This window comes from Engraulis encrasicolus, chromosome 6, assembly GCF_034702125.1.
Source record: "Engraulis encrasicolus isolate BLACKSEA-1 chromosome 6, IST_EnEncr_1.0, whole genome shotgun sequence".
Taxonomy (NCBI): Eukaryota; Metazoa; Chordata; class Actinopteri; order Clupeiformes; family Engraulidae; genus Engraulis; species Engraulis encrasicolus.
In genome coordinates, this window is record NC_085862.1 from 48,667,680 (window position 1) to 48,687,956 (window position 20,277).

The following is a 20,277-nucleotide window of genomic DNA, read 5'->3' on the forward strand; positions in this document are numbered from 1 at the left end:
CAGCCCATTTCCAAATAGTTTTATAGCATTGCCAAAATCGCCTGATTGTATCAGTTATAAAGTTACTGGTGTCGTGATAATACGAATTATGAAAAGGGTGCAATAGTATCCTCAATGCTAACCATTTGACACTGTTTGCTAAAACTACAGTGCGCTGGTGCTGGTGCAGAGCCAAAGATTTCAAGGAGGAAAAAACCTGAATTTCCATAATTAAGCTGTGAAATGCAATTATAATTCTTCAGTTCCAGCACTTGACTTCATAGCAGTGGTGCAGGATGTGAATTTTAGAGCAGGCTCGCAGGGAAGGAACCCATCGAGTGAGAAAACAAACAAAGCTCAAATTGAGCCGCTCTCTCCTCTTCGCCAAGCGCTTGGTCTTGACACCAAGCTCCACCCAGCTATCCCACTTTATGCAGGGCAGATCAGCCAAGCCTGAGGCCTTATGGACTCCCTGTTAAGGCATTCAAATTCAACAGCAGATGCCACAGGAATAACAATTGAATAAAAAAAGAGATATCACAACGTCTTTGGTGGATCTCTTCTGGGTGCTCTCAATTGATGTTTTTTTTTGTTTGCATGAAATAGAGAAAGACGTGAAATGAGGACAAAAATAATATAAGACGTAATAAGAACAGTGCAAAATGGAGACAGCATTTTAAGCAGGAGTATTTGTCAACGTACCTCTTGCATTAGAATTAATCTTATAGCATTAGCATAAATATGTAAACACACTGGCACAATAACAAGGAAAAAATAAAAACAACAACGAAATGACAAAATCCTTTGCGGGACGGTTGACTTACTGAGACTTGGGTAGCCTGGGGTGGAGGGATCTCCTCCAGGGTTTAAGGTGACACCAAAGGCCTTGTGCCAGATACCCTCCTCATTGGGGACGTCACATGGGTCCACATAAAGCAGGACACCCCCAATACCCATCTCCTCAAGGAGGGACAGCTGAAAATCAAAACCACAGATGGTAAGGTAAGGGAAGGGAAGGTATGGTAAGGTGACTTTATTTATACCCGAAGGTAGATATGGTTGCAGGTAGAAGTAGCAAAAGCGCATACAAACAAAGCAGTACTGACATCAATCACAATAACAACTTGCACAAACAACACAATACTAATAGCAGTGACGGAGGACAGTAACAAAACAAAACAAGGACAACAAAAACAGACCATGACAAGCAGACAGACAAGTGCTCCAAACAAGGTGACACCATATATGAGGTCTAAACTACTATAAGGGGACAGACTGCGGTGTTGGTAGGCATTATAGAACTTCATGACATCATACAGAAATCATTGAACCTACTTAAGTTTTGAAGAAAGAGAATAACTTTAAAATGCATGACAAGAATAACGGGACTGTCAATTAAAAAATAGCAGGAAAAGTATAGTCTAGCCTCACATTCATAGCGAAGCTGTGGAACCAACGGTTGGTATTCAAACTGATCAAACTAGAACATCATTGGCCGGCACAGCTATGTCCTCTCTGTGTTAAGCCTGCCACAATGACTCACTACACATAGATCGAGCATTATTATTCAAGATCAGATAATGCAAACTTTTGGATTATCTCCGAGGTTGAGCTAATAGATGGATAATAATTGCACATTTTGATTAATTAACATCTACAGTATGTTAGCACATGTACAGTAGTCAGAACATAATCGTGTGGCACTTAGGCCAGGGCTGCAGATTAAACAAAGATGTTAGCAGGCCATACAGTGTCAAACATGTCCAGTAGGGGGTGAGCAGGGTGTGGGAGCGGGATTGAAAGGTAACCCAGGCTTGGTTTAGCCAATGGGGAGTGTGTGTGTGTGTGAGTGAGAGTGTGAGAGAGAGAGAGAGAGAGAGAGAGAGAGAGAGAGAGAGAGAGAGAGAGAGAGAGAGAGAGAGAGAGAGAGAGAGAGAGAAGAAGAAGAAGAAGAAGAAGAGGAAGAAGAGGGGGCAGGGAGGAAATAGGAGAGACTGGTAGAGAGAAACATACGAGACGTACAGTAAAGAAAGAAACTTAGGGAAAGAGAGAGAGAGAGGGGGGATAAAATGTGTGCATGCGAGAGTGACTAGGAGACATACGTCTCTTTCTGAGAGCTCACTAGATATGTGTGACAGACGCCCCAGAGCCCCGCGAGTCTAGATAACAGCAGACTGACAGCTGTGTGAGTCCAAGTCCCCACGCCACACCATCCACACCACCACCTGCACCACCACAGCCCGCCCGCCAGCCAGCCCTGCCTGGATCAACCCCCAACATCTCCATCTCCACCAGCCTCTCAACAAGCAGGCAGCCTTCAACACACGCTGCAGAAACATGCCGTAGGTCTCAGCCCCCAGGTGAAGAAAGTGCAAATCCCATATACAGACATACAGTATATGGATATACTGCATTTGCATCTACTTTGGTGTCTCACTATTTTTGCAGCTCCACAAGGGAGGTTATATTAAATATATTTGATATATTTTTGCTGATGTTTACTGTACAGTAGGTGCCTGCTTATAATTTTGCATCGTTGAATTTAGCCAGTGGTCACACCGGGTTGTCATTTATAGTGCTGCACTTACAGTAAATGCCATGAGCTTTTTGGTGGTTAATTTTCTTAACCAATGTGGCGAAGGCATGAAGCCATCACAAAAGTAAGGAGCATTACAAGACTCAATACAGCCGGAGTGTGTAGAGTACACATAGCCACTCAGTGCGCTAGAGGATTTTCCATCAATACAAAAATAAACATAACAGGAAAAGTATAGTCTAGCCTCACATCATTAGCAAAGCTGTGGAACCAACGGTTGGTATTCAAACCATTCAAACTAGATAACTGTGCATCATAGGCCGGCACAGCTGTGTCTTCCCTGATCTCAAACATTGTATCTTTGTATCTTTTTACTCTAGTTCTTTAGGATATGTTAACATTGCATGACGAAATTGGCATTCTATTGACAGAACTTCTGTATATCTCACATATCTGACCAATCTGAAGCTCCCTTGTACCGGCCCAGCACCAATGGGGTAGCCTCCCAGGAAAAATAAACAACATGAGAATCAATTTGAGAATGTTGCACAGTGTCAGTTTTACTAAGTTATCTTGCTGATGAAAAGGAACATATTTTTACCAGCTTTGAATAACAACTGTCATTGCATATCTGCCGCAAAATGTCTTTAACGTGGTTTAGAAGGAGACATTTCCTTCCCTCGCTTTCTCTCTCTTGCAGTTCTTCTATGGCTCTCTGTCTCGTTGCTGAAGGGACACACGCTACAGCAGTAAATAACTCCATATGAACAAAACATCTGTTTGTTGCAGGGGATGTGTCACATCCTTCCATCTGGCCTCTCTAAACTGTAATTATAAATTAGCATGTAATGTATCTTCCGAATCTTAACTCTGACAGTATTTTGGATTCATCCCCCTATCCTTCCGTTGCCAGGTCTGCGTCTCTCAAATTCACCAGGGTGAAGCGTAAGGAAGCTGCCGGGTGGTGTTTTTTTTCCTTCTTCTCCTTCTCCTTCTTCTTCTACACCAGCCAGGGTTGATGTTCCTGACCCACTTAGGATCAGAACAGCCATTTATATCCACTGAGTCACTTGTTATTAGGGCACGTGTGCTGTTCGCACAGCCACATCTGTTGAGAAAAAAAAACCTCTCCTTGGGTCTAAGAAAAAAAAAGTGAATTATACTCAAGAGACTGTCATTATTATGCACAAATGAGTCAATGTTCAGAATGTCAATGGCTCTTTAGTGTCCTTATATCGTCTCAAGCAGTGCTGAAGAACCCAGGGTTGGAAGTAGTTTTCATTTCTTGTCGGTACTTTGGGTGTGAGACGTTTGAAGGTGATCCCCCGTGAACATTGCCCTGTTCAGCTAACTGGGCGCCCAAAAATTATGTTTAATGAGCATGTTTCATTACACTTGGTATCTTAACACTTTTACGGAGTGGGGATTGTGCATATTACTCATTTTACGTGTGTGTGTGTGTGTGTGTGTGTGTGTGTGTGTGTGTGTGTGTGTGTGTGTGTGTGTGTGTGTGTGTGTGTGTGTGTGTGTGTGTGTGTGTGCGTGTGTGTGTGTGACGAGAGAGAGAGAGAGAGAGAGAGAGAGAGAGAGTTAGCATAATGTTCTGCCTGTACATCTTATAACGTAATGTAGGACAGGACCGTACCAGCCTACTTCCACCCTTGGTGAGAAATGTATGGGGACAAATACCTGTGTAGCAATGAAACCTATTGTGATATTGTAGACAAACCTGACATGGTTTCACGTTCGTAGTACTTGGTACGCATCATGGCGTATCATGAGAGCAGGGCAAGCGGGTAGCACACTGGCATTAAAGGAGTTATAAACGATGACAGATCCTCAGGACCTGACATGCGTAAGAGAAGAGCCCAATGACCTTTTCCGGGGGATGGAGATAAGTGGGGTTGTAAAAAGGGAGAGAAATCAAGGGATCAAAACAGCATTAAATCCAACGTGGGAGTTCTTCACAGATAGCAATCAACACTCCTTGAGGGTATTTTTTTGTATCTGCTCTAAACCCCCAGACAATAATGCCATGGATCACGGCCCCTCTTGCTAAATGCCAACAGCTACTAACACCCTCTGTCCTTCACTGCGGCATCGGAGGTGCACAACTAGGCATACAACACTTGACATTTGCTCACCTGACTCCAAGCTCCACGGCCTGTCTGTCTCCTTGATCCTTTCCCACATACAAGAACTGTGTAAAGACATGGACGTAATACAATGGTGTGCTATAGAAATACAATGTTGTGCGTCTGATTGTGGTGTGTGAATTGTACTTTAGGGAGCAGTCTCCATCCACAATCTGTGAGAACTTGTCCACTTTGAAAGTAGAGCAGAGCATCCCAAATTAAAAATGTACAGTCTGCCTGCAAACACTGTTAGACACACACACCAATATATTTACAGACAAGGGCATGCGCAATATCCAGGCAGCTTTTGATCTTTCAAAGGCATTCACGTCTAGTATTAACACTAACCCTAACCTTGGAATGTCTACGTTATATAACCCTTAAAAAAGACAAAACTGGAGTCAAATTGTAGCCACCTGTGCTTTCAGTGACAAAGAGTGATGCTGCTACCACAGCTGAAATTGCACCCTTTGCCATTATGTTTCTTCAGATCTGAGCCAGAGCAGTGGGATCACAACCAAAGCCTTCCCCACACTGCTCCGACTGCTTGTCATCTCTTTCAGCACAATGTCTTACAGCGGTTTGCACTGATAAGGAACTCTCGGAAGGCCCTACTGTATGTGGAAGCAAAGGTAATATTTCTATTTCCGTGCAGAGAGAGTTCTGTTCTGCACAGGAGGGGGGTGGTTCTGTTTACTGTGCTAGATAAAAGTCCCCCTGCGTGTGTTTGCTTATCTATCCATCTACTCTATCTATCTGTTATCCATCATGATATCTATTCATTTGTGTATATGTGCATACAGCATATCTCCCTGGTATACACTACACCCACCCACCTGCCCGTCAACCTGATGCCCCATGCAGAATTTATCCACTCCATTTTACTTACAGTTCTTCAGTGTACGGCATAGTGGAGCAAGTTCTCCATCATAAGACTCTGCTTCACTAACGTATGCGTTTCAGTCGAGATCCCAAGGGAGTGTGCGAGTGTGCTGCTTGTACTTTGAATTAGATCTCCAAAGCATAGCAAGGGAAAGAAAAGTGTATAATCAGAGCATACACGGCAGAAAAGATATATGAATCATTCATATCTTTCACAGTGTAGTGTAGGGAAGATTGCCATGTGTTCTAGTTTGAGTATTCGGAGTTCGACACTGAGAAAATATACAAAATGCTCCACTGGAAAGTGTGTGTTTGTCATAATTCACCATAATGCCCAGAACATAGGGCTGAGGCAAAGAAAAAAAATCAATATCCCAGAGCCCAAAAGTCCAAAATGCAACTCCTCTTCGGTGGATGGTTATCCTCGTTATGCCTGCCAAACTTTGAGTGCCATTATTGCATTCGGTACACTTTCAATGACTTGAGCTGCTACCACTTAAATTCACTGACTGAGAGGCAAAGTAGACTGAAAAATAGCAGCATATGGACTGTAATGGAGCACATGCTTGAAAAGAAGTCAATGTCCCTTTCCAAACAAATGATGCTTAGAGTAACAGACAAATTGATAGATTTCAAACAGGAGTCTCTGGTCAATAGTGGGCTGTCAATCACCACAGCACACTGCCAGTAATTCCACACAGGACAAATCATCAAGTCTACAGTAGCTTTCTTCTTCATTCTCTATTGAATGATGCTTCTGTTGTAAGAATTAGCTAATTTGCTTCGATTTTAATGTGTTTATTAAAGTGAATGTTGTTACCAGTGCAAATTTTAGCATCTTACAACAGACAGACACATAGAGACCTGAGATCACTGGTCCATGATGACTAACAAGAGCACAATTTAAAAAAATGTTCTTTTACAAAATAGAGTGAAAAGACAACCAGAGTGTCATATGTTCTTGAGTGGTCTGCGCTAACATTATCCCTTTGTCAATTTAAATATAGGCTAAATCATTCAGACTGCAATAGTCAGAATAAAACATTTCAATTGCACATGAAGTTAGCTTCTTATGCAAGCTCTCTTTTATTGCATGCAAACTATGACAAACATTTTCTAGTTGTGCTGATCTCCATTCTTATTTACAGTAATACCATGCTATTTTAACTAGCAAGGCTAGTGCCATCTATCGTCTCAATTCCATGTCTTAATAGCAATGGGCAGCAGTAAGGCAAACAATTTGGCTGTCTGGCATTTGGAATCTGAGGAAGACAGAGAGGTCGAAACGTCATTGCTAATGAATGAATAAATAAAAAGATGAAAAAATAACTTCAAGAAGGAAAAATCCAAAGAAGTGTGCGAACCTTTTTTTTTTTTTTTTTTAAACCATTTGGCTGGACCATGAAGTAAAGGGCCAAGCAACAAGCAACGCAGAAAAGCGGTGAAGCCAGTCCTTTATTTAGCAGAGCGCTGAAGCCAGTCCTCTATTTAGCCAGTGTCTCTTCTGCCAGGAAGTCCTGGTCAAAATGGAAGCCAAAACCGCATTAACACATAATAAGGGAAAAAAAACGTACATAAAACACAGTGGCAGCTAAAAGTTTTGTGGAGTAACTCTCATTCCTCTGAGTATACAGTGTAAATTGCTTTCTCTAATAAAGGCAGAGATTCTACATATATCCTCAATATACTCTACAGACCGTTTTTTCAGTTGCGTTTCCACCGACCACCGGTGCTTGAACAGTTTATTCTGCACTGTATCCGTGTAGGCTATACCGCGCATAGCCTCGGCTATGCATCTTGTCCGACCTAAAATTTTGGTGACACTGACCCCCTCTTGCGATTGTGGCCTGTCGCCAGACGTCTGTCTGTAGGATGGACCATCCGTCGTCTTTTCAGTGTCTTGTCCGGCGTAAGATTTAATGCACAAATGCATTAAAATGCATGAAATTGCACCTAAGAAACACACATTTTCTTGGGGGAGGACTAGGGTTAAGGTATGTTTTAGCAGTGCAGGGTCAGGAAGTATACTAGGGGAAAAAACTGAAAATTGCAGTAGCCTTCTCAAGTCCATCCGAGCAGTGTATGGGAAACTGGCTTAAACTAGAGGAGTTAAAATTTCCTTAATAATTCCTTAATACATCACAGGCATGAATAATGTTCCGATTAGCAGTGACTTTGGGGATGCCTTTCATGCTTCTTATATGGACACAGAGTGAGGGGGAAAAAAACGGATAGATTTTTCTTTCGCCTCACGCCATGTCCTTCAGTTCACTTTCCTCTATTTTGCCATGGCTATCAAAATTATGACAAAGATCTTCATGTTTATAGAACAAAATGAAAAGAAATTCTGTACAGGAATTATGATGGATAATGCATATTCGGATTAAGACCTTTTGTGGAATTTACACGTCTATATGATTCAATTAGGTCCTTTATGAAAAGAAAGAAAGAAGTGAGAAAGACAAAAAGCAAGACAGAAAGAAAGAAAGCAAATACAGTACAAGAGCAAGAAAGAGAGAAAGAAAGAAAACTGTGTTTAACTGTGTATTACTATGGCACAAGTGATGCAGTAATCATAATCATACTTTTGTTCATGATTTGGTGCCACAATTTCAAACAGTGGAACAACACATGAAGTGATGAAACGATGGAGAGAACAAGACAATCCTAAGTGATGTTAAGATTCTTACATAGGTATGCATCTGTCTAAAAAAGGATCTTATTGTAGATTTTGTGATACAAAGTCATCTATAGATTACAGCAGCAAAACTCATCTACAGTAGCAAAACTGGAGACTCATCCACTGCCAAAGTAAGCAACAATTTTACAGTAAAATGAGTTTCATAAATTCGAGCACAATGTTTAGAAACACAACATTTACCAACAAAGTAAGATCCCCCCATATGGGCCCTGACAAAGGGGCACTGAATTCACAGCGCCGGTGGCTCACGGGCATGGTATTAACATTTGTTTGCGTTTCTTTTCCTTATTTCAACGCCTTTGTTTTACTGCTCTGAGTTTTCTGTTGACTTCAAAGATAAACATTGCATATCTGACATCTGGATCTCAAAAGCACTGTGTGACAGAGGACCCCCTTCGGGGGGACCGCCCAAAAACCTCCGGTCACCTGTATGCATTGCGCACCTCCCGGCGTGCGTTCCCAGCGCATCTCGGCCAGCGGCCATTTGTCCCTGCATGCGCGCACCTCCAATGCCCACGCAGAGACTGAAATTCCCGCCAGATCTAATATGTGTGGTTTAAATGCTTACTATGATGTGTTTGAAATTCTATGCATGTGTTTGGTATCAATCTGATGGAAATACTTCGGGTGGTGAACAGGTCTTGGTTTTGAAACTGTTATCAGTTAGGATTTGGATACGGTGTTGGTTACAACCCAACCCCGCGCCATTGTGCTAAGCCCAGCCCAGGTAAATGCCGGCACGTCATTGGTCCCTGGCTGGGGTTGTCCCACGAGGTACCTAGGTATTAAACTTTGGTGTAATGATCAAATCTTTGAGTTTAAACCCCGCTAAAGGGCTCCCGTGGACCTAGTGTCCATGTAACCATTTCCTCTTAATTAGGTAGCATTGACTTTTTCAACATTGTACTTGTCGTATAATTAGATTTGTCCTGTAATAAAACTTTCATTGATCTATATTTTGTTGTAGATCCCGTTTATTCCCTCATAAGGTTATTGTACTGTCGAAACGTAGCAGCTCCAAGGACATTTCTCCATGTGGAGTGGGACGCTATACTTCGGGTCAGCCCGAGTGTCAATGGTGTCTACTTAGAATAAAAATATGTTATCGTAAACTGGAACTTAAGCGGGGTGATCAGATCTTTTGGGGGTAGCTCTCGACATACACCTCTCGCCTCCTATTGCAGTCGAATAGGGGTAAAGTGTATGGGGCTTAGGATCTCATAAGTATGGTACCTTCCAGCAACTTTAACCTCTGATTTATTCTAGACGTCTCTCATATGGGATGGACATGCACAAAGAAATTAGTCGGCCGCGTGCAAATCAGTTCTACAAGTAAATGGATATAAAACCCTTGACAGCTGGACTCAGACTTAACCGATATTGTTGGAATATTCATAATAAGAGCAGTTTATATTAATTGGGTGCAATCACACAATTATCCGGGACTAGGGAGATCTACGACTGAGATCCCATCATAATACGGAAACTTGGTAAATTAGGATGCAAAATGAAATGCTTTCTACAGTCCAGAGCCTAAGGAGCAGAGCACGAGACTAGGATTCCGGTGTTGGGCCTATCTCTGGGTTTTCAACAAAGTAAATGTAATTTATCTCATTCCATTTCACTTCCCAAACAATGTGGAAAGAAAATGTGCTTACTCAAAAAAAGAAAGAAAAAAAAGAAAAGAAAGCAATAATCACTCTTATGGCTACCCTCCGCACTCAAAACAATGGAAAAAAGGAGGCGCACACAAGACTTGTGTGAAAAAGTGTATTGAAGCCGAAAATATACAACAGAAGTCTAAGGATTAACTGGAGAGACCGACGTTTCGGAGCTAGTCCATTTTCAATGTCTCCAGTAGGACCCTCCGCACTCCCCTGGTCAGCATGATTAGACCATGCAGCACTGCCAGTCACCTTCACGGACCAACTTCATAGTTTATTAGCCAGGCTCAGATTCATCAATCTAGCTGCCTTCGCTGCTTCAAACCCACAGAGCTGCTGCTCAGACACACAAGTCCAGGTACTGTTGGTGAATGTAATGTAAAAATAATAAAAAATGAAAATAAATATGGCTTTTAAGAGCAAATTTGTGTAATGACTGTTTGTTTATGCCATTTAGTCTGTCGCCGTAACACACTGTTGCCCAACAGGAAGTCCCCCCATCTAAATGCAGGAAATGTGCCACCGTTTTAAATTTGTCATCTGCGTATTCAATCACCTAATTACTGTTTGGTTAAGCCTCACCAGCATCGACGCCCTCATCTAATTAGCTATGTAACAACAATGAAAGAACGTCACGCACAAGCCGTTTCTAATCATAAGCATTCAAGCAGCAGCCCTGCCTGGTAGGGATGGTACAAACCGCACCGAAAACCGAAACCGTACAATATACACACCATACCGAACCGTGAAATGCAGTCTGTGGCAAACCGCAACTCATGTACTGCCCAGAAAATATGTAAAACAGAGATTCTAGGACTATATTATTCAGTCTCTCTGATTAACACATTAGCATATAAGACCAATCAGAGGATGACACAATTAAAATCACACCATATTCACATTATAAGTCTATACAAATCATTTGTAGGATATTTAGTGATAAGTCTGATTCTATTAGCCTCGTGAAAGAGGGCATTTGGAATGCTCAGACAGCGCACATCAGCTTACCACAGCTGATTCAACTTGTGCATCATCACTTTATAATTGCAGTTATATAAATATGATTTAATATTCCCAGTGCACGATTTATCATTAACTAAAAAAAAGAACTGTAGAGAACAGAAAACCGTGACTTTGATACCGTGATATGAACCGAACCGTGAATTTTGTGAACCGTTCCACCCCTACTGCCTGGTATTGAGAGGGGCCATTTATTATCTCCCCTTAGCAAGTACCAACATCTGATAGGCCCCAGTTACAGTACACAGGGTGTTTTTAGGCCCATCACACTGATGGCAAACTGCCAATTCCCACACACAATTATTTGAGCTGCGAAGCAGAATTTCTGTTACTGGTGTGGCGCTGACGTTGCTACTTAGGGGTGATATTGGTCAAAACAACTTTGATGAGGCCATAAATGTGAATGGAAAAGATGTGTGTTGTTATTCTAAAATATGCTTTCATGAAAATTGAAAACGGTGAAAACGTTGATTGGGATGCCACTGCAGCCATCTTGAATGGGTTGGCCTCCTAATGTATCCGCTTCATGTATCCAATATATAGACTTTGAGCACACAATATTTTGTGCAAATCTGTACACACGTTCAAGTCATCACACAAGCAAAACGTCGGCCATCTTTGAAGACAGCCATCTTGAAAGCGTTGTCCTGCCATATTTATTCATATGCCTATTAAGGGGTTGTGGCACATAGGATTTGGGGTTACTGCGGCCTTACATTCAAAAATGATCACGCAAGGAAAAAAATTGCCCATCTAGGAAGTCGGCCATCTTGACAGCGTCCTGACAACTTTAATCATATGTGCCTATTAAGGAGTTGTGGCACATATGGGGCAATTACGGCCTCCCATTTAAAAATTATCACACAATTAAGACAGAAGGATGGAATGATGATATAGGTGGACACTGGGGTGGATTTCTCGAAACCATAGTTGCTAACCACATTAGTTACTTTGTTGTTTGCAATGCAATTTGCCACTGGCAACTACGCATGTTGCTAACTGGCTAACAACTACGCTTTCGAGAAACGCACCCCTGGTTGTCCTCCTCTCTTTTACAGCACCCCCTTCAAAGCTCTTATGCCAAGAGCGAACGGAGCGAATGAAGCAACGGAAGTCATTATTTCTCTATGGAGGGCACGCGACCTGCGCTACCAAAGCGAATTCGCCAGGAGCGAAGCTTCTTGCGCGACCAGAGCGAATTTTGAAGATTAAACTAAATCTAATCGCAGGCGAATTCGCTCTGACGATGTTCGGCGAAAACCAATCGGAACGTTCATATCTCCGAATGTCCCAGGCTGTCAAGCCAGAGCCGTTATGTGATTAGCTGAATCAAACATGTCAATGCTGCGTCTCGAGCGAATACAGCGTATTCAAGGCGAAACTTCTTCTGCTACCACTGCTACCAGGCAGCGTAGTTCGCTATTGGTCTGGACACGGAATTTGTCAGTGGAGTGCTTTGCTTTACTCGCTAACACAGTTGCTTACCTTATACAGCAGTGGTGCTCGCCCAAGCTTCAATATGGCAATCCTGTTTGTGAGATTCACTGAGCTCTTGGCCTGGGTCAGCTCCCCCATGCTTCCATACTGCACGTCCACCACCTCTGCCTGAAAAGACCACAGATCAGGAGGAGAAAAAAACCCATCAAGATTATTCCTTTTAAGAAACGCCCACTCTTTAATCAGCCAATATAAAACGATTCAGTCTGCCGATTTTTGCTAAGGGCAATATTTTTTCTCCCGGTTCTGGAAATTATGATGACACTGTGGTCAAATCATGGACGCCACACATCTTCGTCAAGTGTCAATGGGCGCTGTGCAAGTTCCTGAAAAGTCGTTGCCAAGTTCAGAGGAGAGCAGAGAAGAGAGGAGGAGCAGGCTATTTAAGGGCCCTGACACAAGGCAGGAAATCAGTGGCAGCATTGTACCTGGGCTCAATTCATTTTTCACAAGACCTGAGGGCAAATGAAATGTGATGTCGGTGTGAGGAGAGCCCATCTCGTTTGCATCCAGTGAACAGGGGGGGAATTGTAGATTTATCACCATTGTCAGTGCCCGCATCATAAAAGTGCTCTGTTAAACTCCTCTGAACAGAGACAAAATTGGAAAACGATAGGATTAGGTCTTTGAGGATTTTTTAGCCCCTCTTTTTTGACTGCCTGTGAGAGGAATGAGATTTTTGCAGCACATAAGGCCTGTGCTTTCCAGAATGCATTTGGTGGCCATTCAACAAAACCATTCCTTTCACCTTCAGCAGCTCTCGGGGAAAAATGGATTCTTTGCTGCCTCTGACTACAATTATTTAACAAACAAGAGCCTATAATTAAATGTTGTTTAGGCAAGCAAATGAAATGCCACCTCGTTAAATATGTTAGTCTTCCGGGGATGATTGAGCTGAAAGTTGTGGGCGAGGTGACAGACAGAAAATGCTGTGAAACATGTTTATGAAATGTATGACAAGTTCAATTAGCTTTACACATAAAGAATGCATTTATGCAAAAACTTGCATACATGCACGCACATACACAGGGATGCCGACAGGGGGGAGGGGTCACTTGTCCCGTGCCTAGGGAGAGTGGGGCCCCAGAATTGAGTCCTCATTGCATTGCATGTGTTGGGTGAGGGGGCCCTTCACATGACTTTGTCCCGGGCCTGGCTAAAGCTGTCAGCGGCCCTGCACATACAGTAACATAAAATAGCATAAAATAGCGTAAATACGCACAAAAGAATTAATTAGTGTGCAAACACGCAAACACACACACACACACAAACACACAAACACACACACAAACACAAACACACACACACACACACACACACACACACACACACACACACACACACACACACACACACACACACACACACACACACACACACAGTGTACACAGCCACACACACACACACACACAGTGTACACAGCAGATTATCATACAATGGTTCTAAACAACAAATCAATCTCTCTCCCATGTGGAACTGTTTATGAAGGATGACGTGTTTATTTAAAATCGCTGACCTTGTTGAGCACACAATGAATTTCATATTGCTGTTGCTAAGGACAGAAAACCAAATTACTATAATGGCTTTTTCAATATGGAATCCTGTGTCTCTAATTCCATTTTCTTTTGCCTCGGGTGCCATCTCTTCAATGCCCAGCTATCCAGCATCTTTAAGCCAATTCAGTTTTTCTGTTATTAGGATACTGCAGAATTACACCCTCATGCAATTCAGTGATTAGGCATACACACAAGCACACAAACAGGTCTGGGCTTCTGGGAATATCTCCGTCCTGATACTAGCCGAAGCGATTACTGTTTCAATAACAATGGTGCTTCATATCAAGGAGTCACACAACAACTGTGCTGTAGACCATCATATTGATCATTTAAAGATGAACAGAGAATGGTTTGGAAGGAATTTGTTGGTGGCAAGGACGGACAAAATGGAGGATCATGTCATGCCTTCTGAAAACAAATCCAACATGCACTCTCTCAGAACTGAGTGAAGCTTGTGGAGCTGTGCAGAACTACGCAAGTCGGGCGATAGTCAGGCTACTTTCATACTACAAATGCATGCATTCATATATATACATTTATATATATATACATCATATATATATATTTACTGTCATTAGTGTAGTGTACTGTAGGTTAGTGTGGCTTCTGCAATGTTACTCAAACACTGTCAGCCAAGCCATGTGCCTCACAGTCTTCTAACTAAACTGTCCATCTCTAAACTTTTGTTTTGACTTCAAGACACTGTTTGTTCAATTATTTTCCGAAAACTTTTTCAGAAAGTTTGGTGAAAATGGTTTCCCACTGTGATATGTACAGTATTGAACCTTTCCTGCTGCGATGGGTTCATACACAAAAGGGTTCAAAAGTTTATTAGGAGGCTGCTGTTGTTATGGTTACCGTTGATATTCCCACTGACATAAAATGGTATTTTAGTTGTTGCTTTTACATCACTAATTTAATAACCATTTTAATGTATAGATTTCAATATAGTCTATAGTCTCATCTTTAAACACTATCCACTAATTTGTATTATCTTATCCCATTAACTGTTATGCAGCAAAGTCCTTAAAATTCCATTTTCTTTAATGTGTTCAAACATGGCCCCAGTAATGAGTGTGTTGTCATAATGTATTACTAAACTGTGCTATAGTTAGGCATTCCACTGATAGAATGGTGAACTTTTAATATGAAAACATACTTAAAACATCGCCTTGTTAAAAAAAAAACAGCATAATATGATTGGGAAGGATATCATGTTACCATAGTTGAATGATAGATGATACGGACTACGTAATAGCACAGTGTATCGCAGGAGATGGATAAAATAAAAGTGCAGAAGCATCCAACGGTGACTGATGAAGCTGGCTACCCTAGGGAAGGGAACGGAAGGGGAGGAGAGGAGAGGGAAGGGAAAGCCCAGGGAGTATGACTGTCTGTCAGACAGGCTAAGCCCTTGTGGACCCATGGAGGTGCGGGAGGAACACGCAGACACGAACGAGACTTTATATGGGAAAGCGGCACTGTAAGGGAATGGCTGCTTCACATTAAGTGGCACTAAAATAACCTTGGGAGGGGAGAGAATTCATTAACCTCCTTTAATTATATTCCGTTTAATTAAAAGAAAACTACACAGTGAGGTGAGTTAACAGGGAAGGACCAATGCAAATACAAGCCCCGAACGGTTTTGAGGAACAAAAGAAGACAGGTCCTTGGTACAATTAAACACCACATTTAACTGTGCTCAAATGTATTCAAATGGGTTAAATGACATTTAAAAAATGAAGTGCAAGCCTGAACTACAAGATAAAGACAGTTAAATTTTTTGTCAATGACTGAGGATCATTAATAAGCCAAGAAGATTCAGATGATGAAGACTCTGTCCCAATGGTGCATGCACAAGCGAGAGAGTAGGAGAATATGCTGAATGATAATACAGATTTCAATGTCATCACGCGTAGATCAGGCAAAATACCTACTTGCTTACAATTCTACATATCCCATACCTAAAATTGTAGCCTGGCGACACCATCCTATGCACTCCACCCAAAGATTTAGACTCCGCACATCGTCTGGTGAAACCCTCCTAGCTCGGTTCGCTCACTGTTTAGCCAATCAGCAAACAGTTGAGAGTGGTGACGCAGAACTCACCCGCAAAGTCCAATACTGATTGGTTAAGGTAACATTATTCACACTTTTGTTTTGTTATTTGTATGCTTTTGCGACACTATATCGTAGTAGTCATGCTAATAAAGCACAATATGGGTTTTAATTTGAATTCGAAACTCGAATGAATTTAAATGGCAGAGTAAGATCAGACCATCTCCCACCCTCTACGGACACGGATTCCTCTTAGCTTTCGCCAGACTGTTTGACAGAGTCAACAATCGGCTTCAGCAAGGCTACTAAAACTGCACATTACCGTATATCCCAACCAGCCTGCCAGTATGTCAGTCATCGGTGCAGATCCAAGGTCAGCAACGGAGGAGACACCACAGTCACTCTTTCTTAATATGTCTGAAATACGTACATTTGTTCAGATTTGAATACGTTACTACTGTATAAGTTACTTATGGGGGGGGTCTGCACTCCTGATGTCAGGCCACCATCAAAGCTTTCAGACAGCTTATATGAATGCTCCTGTTACTCTTCATTTATTCGCCTCGGTTCAGAGTGACAAATTCAAACACGAATTTCTCACCAGCTGACATGGTCGATCTTTTGTATAGGTCCTGCCCAGTGACTCAGTCAGATCACGTCTGTGTTCATCATGCCTCTGGTGGGTGTCTAGATGAAAACTGTGCACTGCTGTTTTCAACTGATGAGCACAACTGAATGCCTCCTGCACTCAGGCTGCCCTGATGATGAGACAGGGTGTCTGACTGTGGCTGCGTGATTGCACTGGTGACTGGACTGGTTAAGCGTGGAGATCACTTCTACCCTTGCACAATGAAACCTCATTTGGTACCGACATTTTATAATCCGTGCTGTTTTAACATACATAAGTGCCCTCCAATTTCCTTTAATGAAGATGAAGTCCATGCTTAATGTCCTGCCAATTTCACTTCATATATAACGCTGTCAGTAGTATCCGACTAATTTACAACCAAATAGTTTTAACCTCTGAATCTGTTGCTTGTTTGATGAGATTTAATTAAACTATCACACTAGGGGAAATTCATCTCATTTATGTTCGTAAATCATTTGGAAAATGGTTTCATGGCATTTCATTCCTTGATTTAAATAAAGCAGGGATAGCATATTAAACATATAGTTTACAGAAAGGCATTAGGGGTAAACTGTTGGGAAGACAAGCCAGAATTAGTTAAATGAGAGCTGTATTTCCATTACAAATAAAAATCAGCTAAGGTAACAAATTTGCCTGTGGTGCTACACGTTTTTACTGCCTGTTGTACCACACAGATGACCTTGTCTTTGCTTTCCCCAAGGGAAGCTGACAGGGGGGATCAAAGGGTTCAGCTGTCCTGGGCCCAGGGAGAGAGGGGGGCCCAGAATTGGTCCCTTACATTGCATTGCATTGCATTGTGTGTGTGTGTGTGTGTGTGTGTGTGTGTGTGTGTGTGTGTGTGTGTGTGTGTGTGTGTGTGTGTGTGTGTGTGTGTGTGTGTGTGTGTGTGTGTGTGTGTGTGTGCGTGTGTGCGTGTGTGTGCGTGCGCGTGGGAGGGGAGCTTTCAGATGATATTGTCCCAGGCCCGACCAAAGTCGTCAGCGGCCCTGCGCTTGTCCCACTTCGAGTTAATCTAAAATTTGTCTCCTGCCATGTCACAAGTAATTCCGTTTTAACGCGACGTGCGCTAAATTTTTAACCGACCGCTCAGACGACAAGTAGACTAAAAGGTGAATTACACACTGACCCGGGTGCCACGTTTTGGCTGGAGCGCGTCCCTCACGCGACACATAAAGAATGGACTCGGACGCTGGACGCATCCATCAAGATGGCCGTGTTTTCTTGTTTTCGCTTTCCCCTCGCTACTCTGCACTGGCACTGATTTTTTAGATATTGCAAATGGTGTTTAATTCAAAGCGGCAAACACAGAGGCAGATGAAAAACAGCTCGGTGATGGATGACTTTGACCCTTCTGCAAGGGGACAGACTTCAAAGGACTAACTCCTGGCAACTATGCATTCTGAGTGAAGCAACTTTTTTTTTCTTTCCTTCCTCAGTATCCTTCTCTCTTTTGCTCTCTTTCACACTCACACTCTCTCACACACACACACACACACACACACACACACACACACACACACACACACACACACACACACACACACACACACACACACACACACACACACACACAGCACACACAGCACACACAGCACACACACACACACACTACACACACGCACACACACCTCAAGCCCCGCTCCCACTTTCTTTTCTGCTATCACTTTAGGTTGCTGGTCTTAACTTGAAGGGAGAACGGGGCGATACATCTTCTTTCGACACTTCGCTCGCAGTCGTCTCTGGAGACAGGACGCATAACCTCTAAAAATAGCGGGAGAATATTGCATAGGGCTCGTGTAACGCGGGGCTGCCTTGCATAATGGCTTAAATTAACCTTCACGGAGGAGGACGCCGTCTGTGTAGACACATCATAAATACTGAGATTCCCTTACAACCCTGATTGAAAAAAACACTCACAATTGTCTTTGCCTGTGGGTGTGTGAGTGCGTGCGCAAGCGAGAAGATTGTGTTATGTGTGTGTGTGTGTGTGTGTGTGTGTGTGTGTGTGTGTGTGTGTGTGTGTGTGTGTGTGTGTGTGTGTGTGTGTGTGTTATTGTGGCACTCACATGCATGTGTGTGTGCGTGTGTGTCTGTGTGTTTGTATGCATGCGTGCAGGTTTGTGCGTCTGTATGCGTGCGTACGTGCATTTGTGTGTGTGTGTGTGTGTTTATGCGTGCGTGCATGCGTGAGGGCGGGTTGATGTGCCTGTATGTGTGTGTGGGCAAGTTTTTACAGTGTGTGTGTTAGTGTGTGCATTTATGCAGATTGTGTATTAGGACATCCTACCCCACCGTGAGTGCGTTGCAATATGCAACCTTGCCTCCTCCACTTGCGCTTGTCTCCTCGTCCCGCCTCCTGGCCCCTCCTCCGTGGAGAAAACGATAAAGTTTCCCAGCTGTCAGCCTAGCCAAAACAACTTTTGTTGGACTGTTTTTCATTCACCATCCCAATTGCAAATGAGAAAAGGACTCAAAATTGAGCTTTTGCAAGATATTGAAATATAGTGTGCATCCCAATATGTGACCTTACCTCCTCCACTTGTGCTTGTCTCCTCGTCCCGCCTCCGGGCCCCTCCTCCGTGGAGAAAACGATGAAGTTTCCCAGCTGTCAGCCTCGCCACAACAACTTTTGAGGGACTGTTTTTCATTCACCATCCCAATTGCAAATGAGAAAAAGACTTTACAATTGAGCTTTTGCAAGATATTGAAATATAATGCTGTTGTCAGTGATGTCATCATGACGAGAAGCAAGTGGAGGAGGCAGGTGGAGGAGGCAAGGTCCCATATTAAGATGCACTCAGAATGCTGTTGTCAGTGATGTCATCATGACATATTACTTCCTGGTACGAGGAGGCAAGTGGAGGAGGCAAGTGGAGGAGGCAAGGTCGCATATTGCAACGCACTCCGTGCCTCTAACAGTAGGGCACTGGGCTGCTACACCGATGACCCGGGTTCGATTCCGGCTCGGGTCATTTGCCATCCTATCTCTCTCCTCATCCATTTCCTGTCCCTTTCTCAACTGTCCTCTCAAATAAAAAAGCGATAAAAAGCAAAAAAAAACAAAAAACATGCTACCTCCAGACTTCCCACAGCAGAGTAGGCGGCAAACGACGGCAGTGGATCCTCTGCTGGCTCAGGGCCCCCTTGGTCACACCCCTCTCCATTGGGCAGGAAACACTGATTGGTCAGCTTGTCAAGGATGCGGCTGGGGGCGGGGCCAGGGTGGCTGAGGAGCACAGTGTAATTGGACAGCTGGACATCCCTCAAACCCAGCTCTCGCCACCTCTGCTGAAGTAGAGACGCCCGTAACAACTCACTCTGCTCTGACCAAGAGCTGAAGTTCCTGTTGTGGGGAGGGAGAGAGAGAGAGAGAGAGGGAGAGAGAGACAGACAGACAGACAGACAGACAGACAGACATACAGAGAGAGAGAGAGACAGACACAGACAGAGAGAGAGACAGAGAGAGAGAGAGAGAGAGAGAGAGAGAGAGAGAGAGAGAGAGAGAGAGAGAGAGAGAGAGAGAGAGAGAGAGAGAGAGAGAGAGAGAGAGAGAGAGAGAGTTAAGCAACAGTTGTGTAACGTGCACAGTACCTAATTGAC

The 20,277-nt window shown here is 43.1% G+C and overlaps 1 protein-coding gene across 1 annotated transcript in view; it reads right to left on the minus strand.

The window, feature by feature from the left end:
• Positions 1–20,277, minus strand: part of LOC134451392 (inactive N-acetylated-alpha-linked acidic dipeptidase-like protein 2) — a 303,318-nt gene that overhangs the window by 171,088 nt on the left and 111,953 nt on the right. Inside the window, exons 3-5 of the mRNA XM_063201830.1 lie at positions 19,753–20,020; positions 12,403–12,522; positions 804–954 (exon numbers count right to left, since the gene is read on the minus strand). Of these exons, the coding sequence (XP_063057900.1) occupies positions 804–954; positions 12,403–12,522; positions 19,753–20,020 (539 nt within the window). The remainder of the gene's footprint in view (positions 1–803; positions 955–12,402; positions 12,523–19,752; positions 20,021–20,277) is intronic.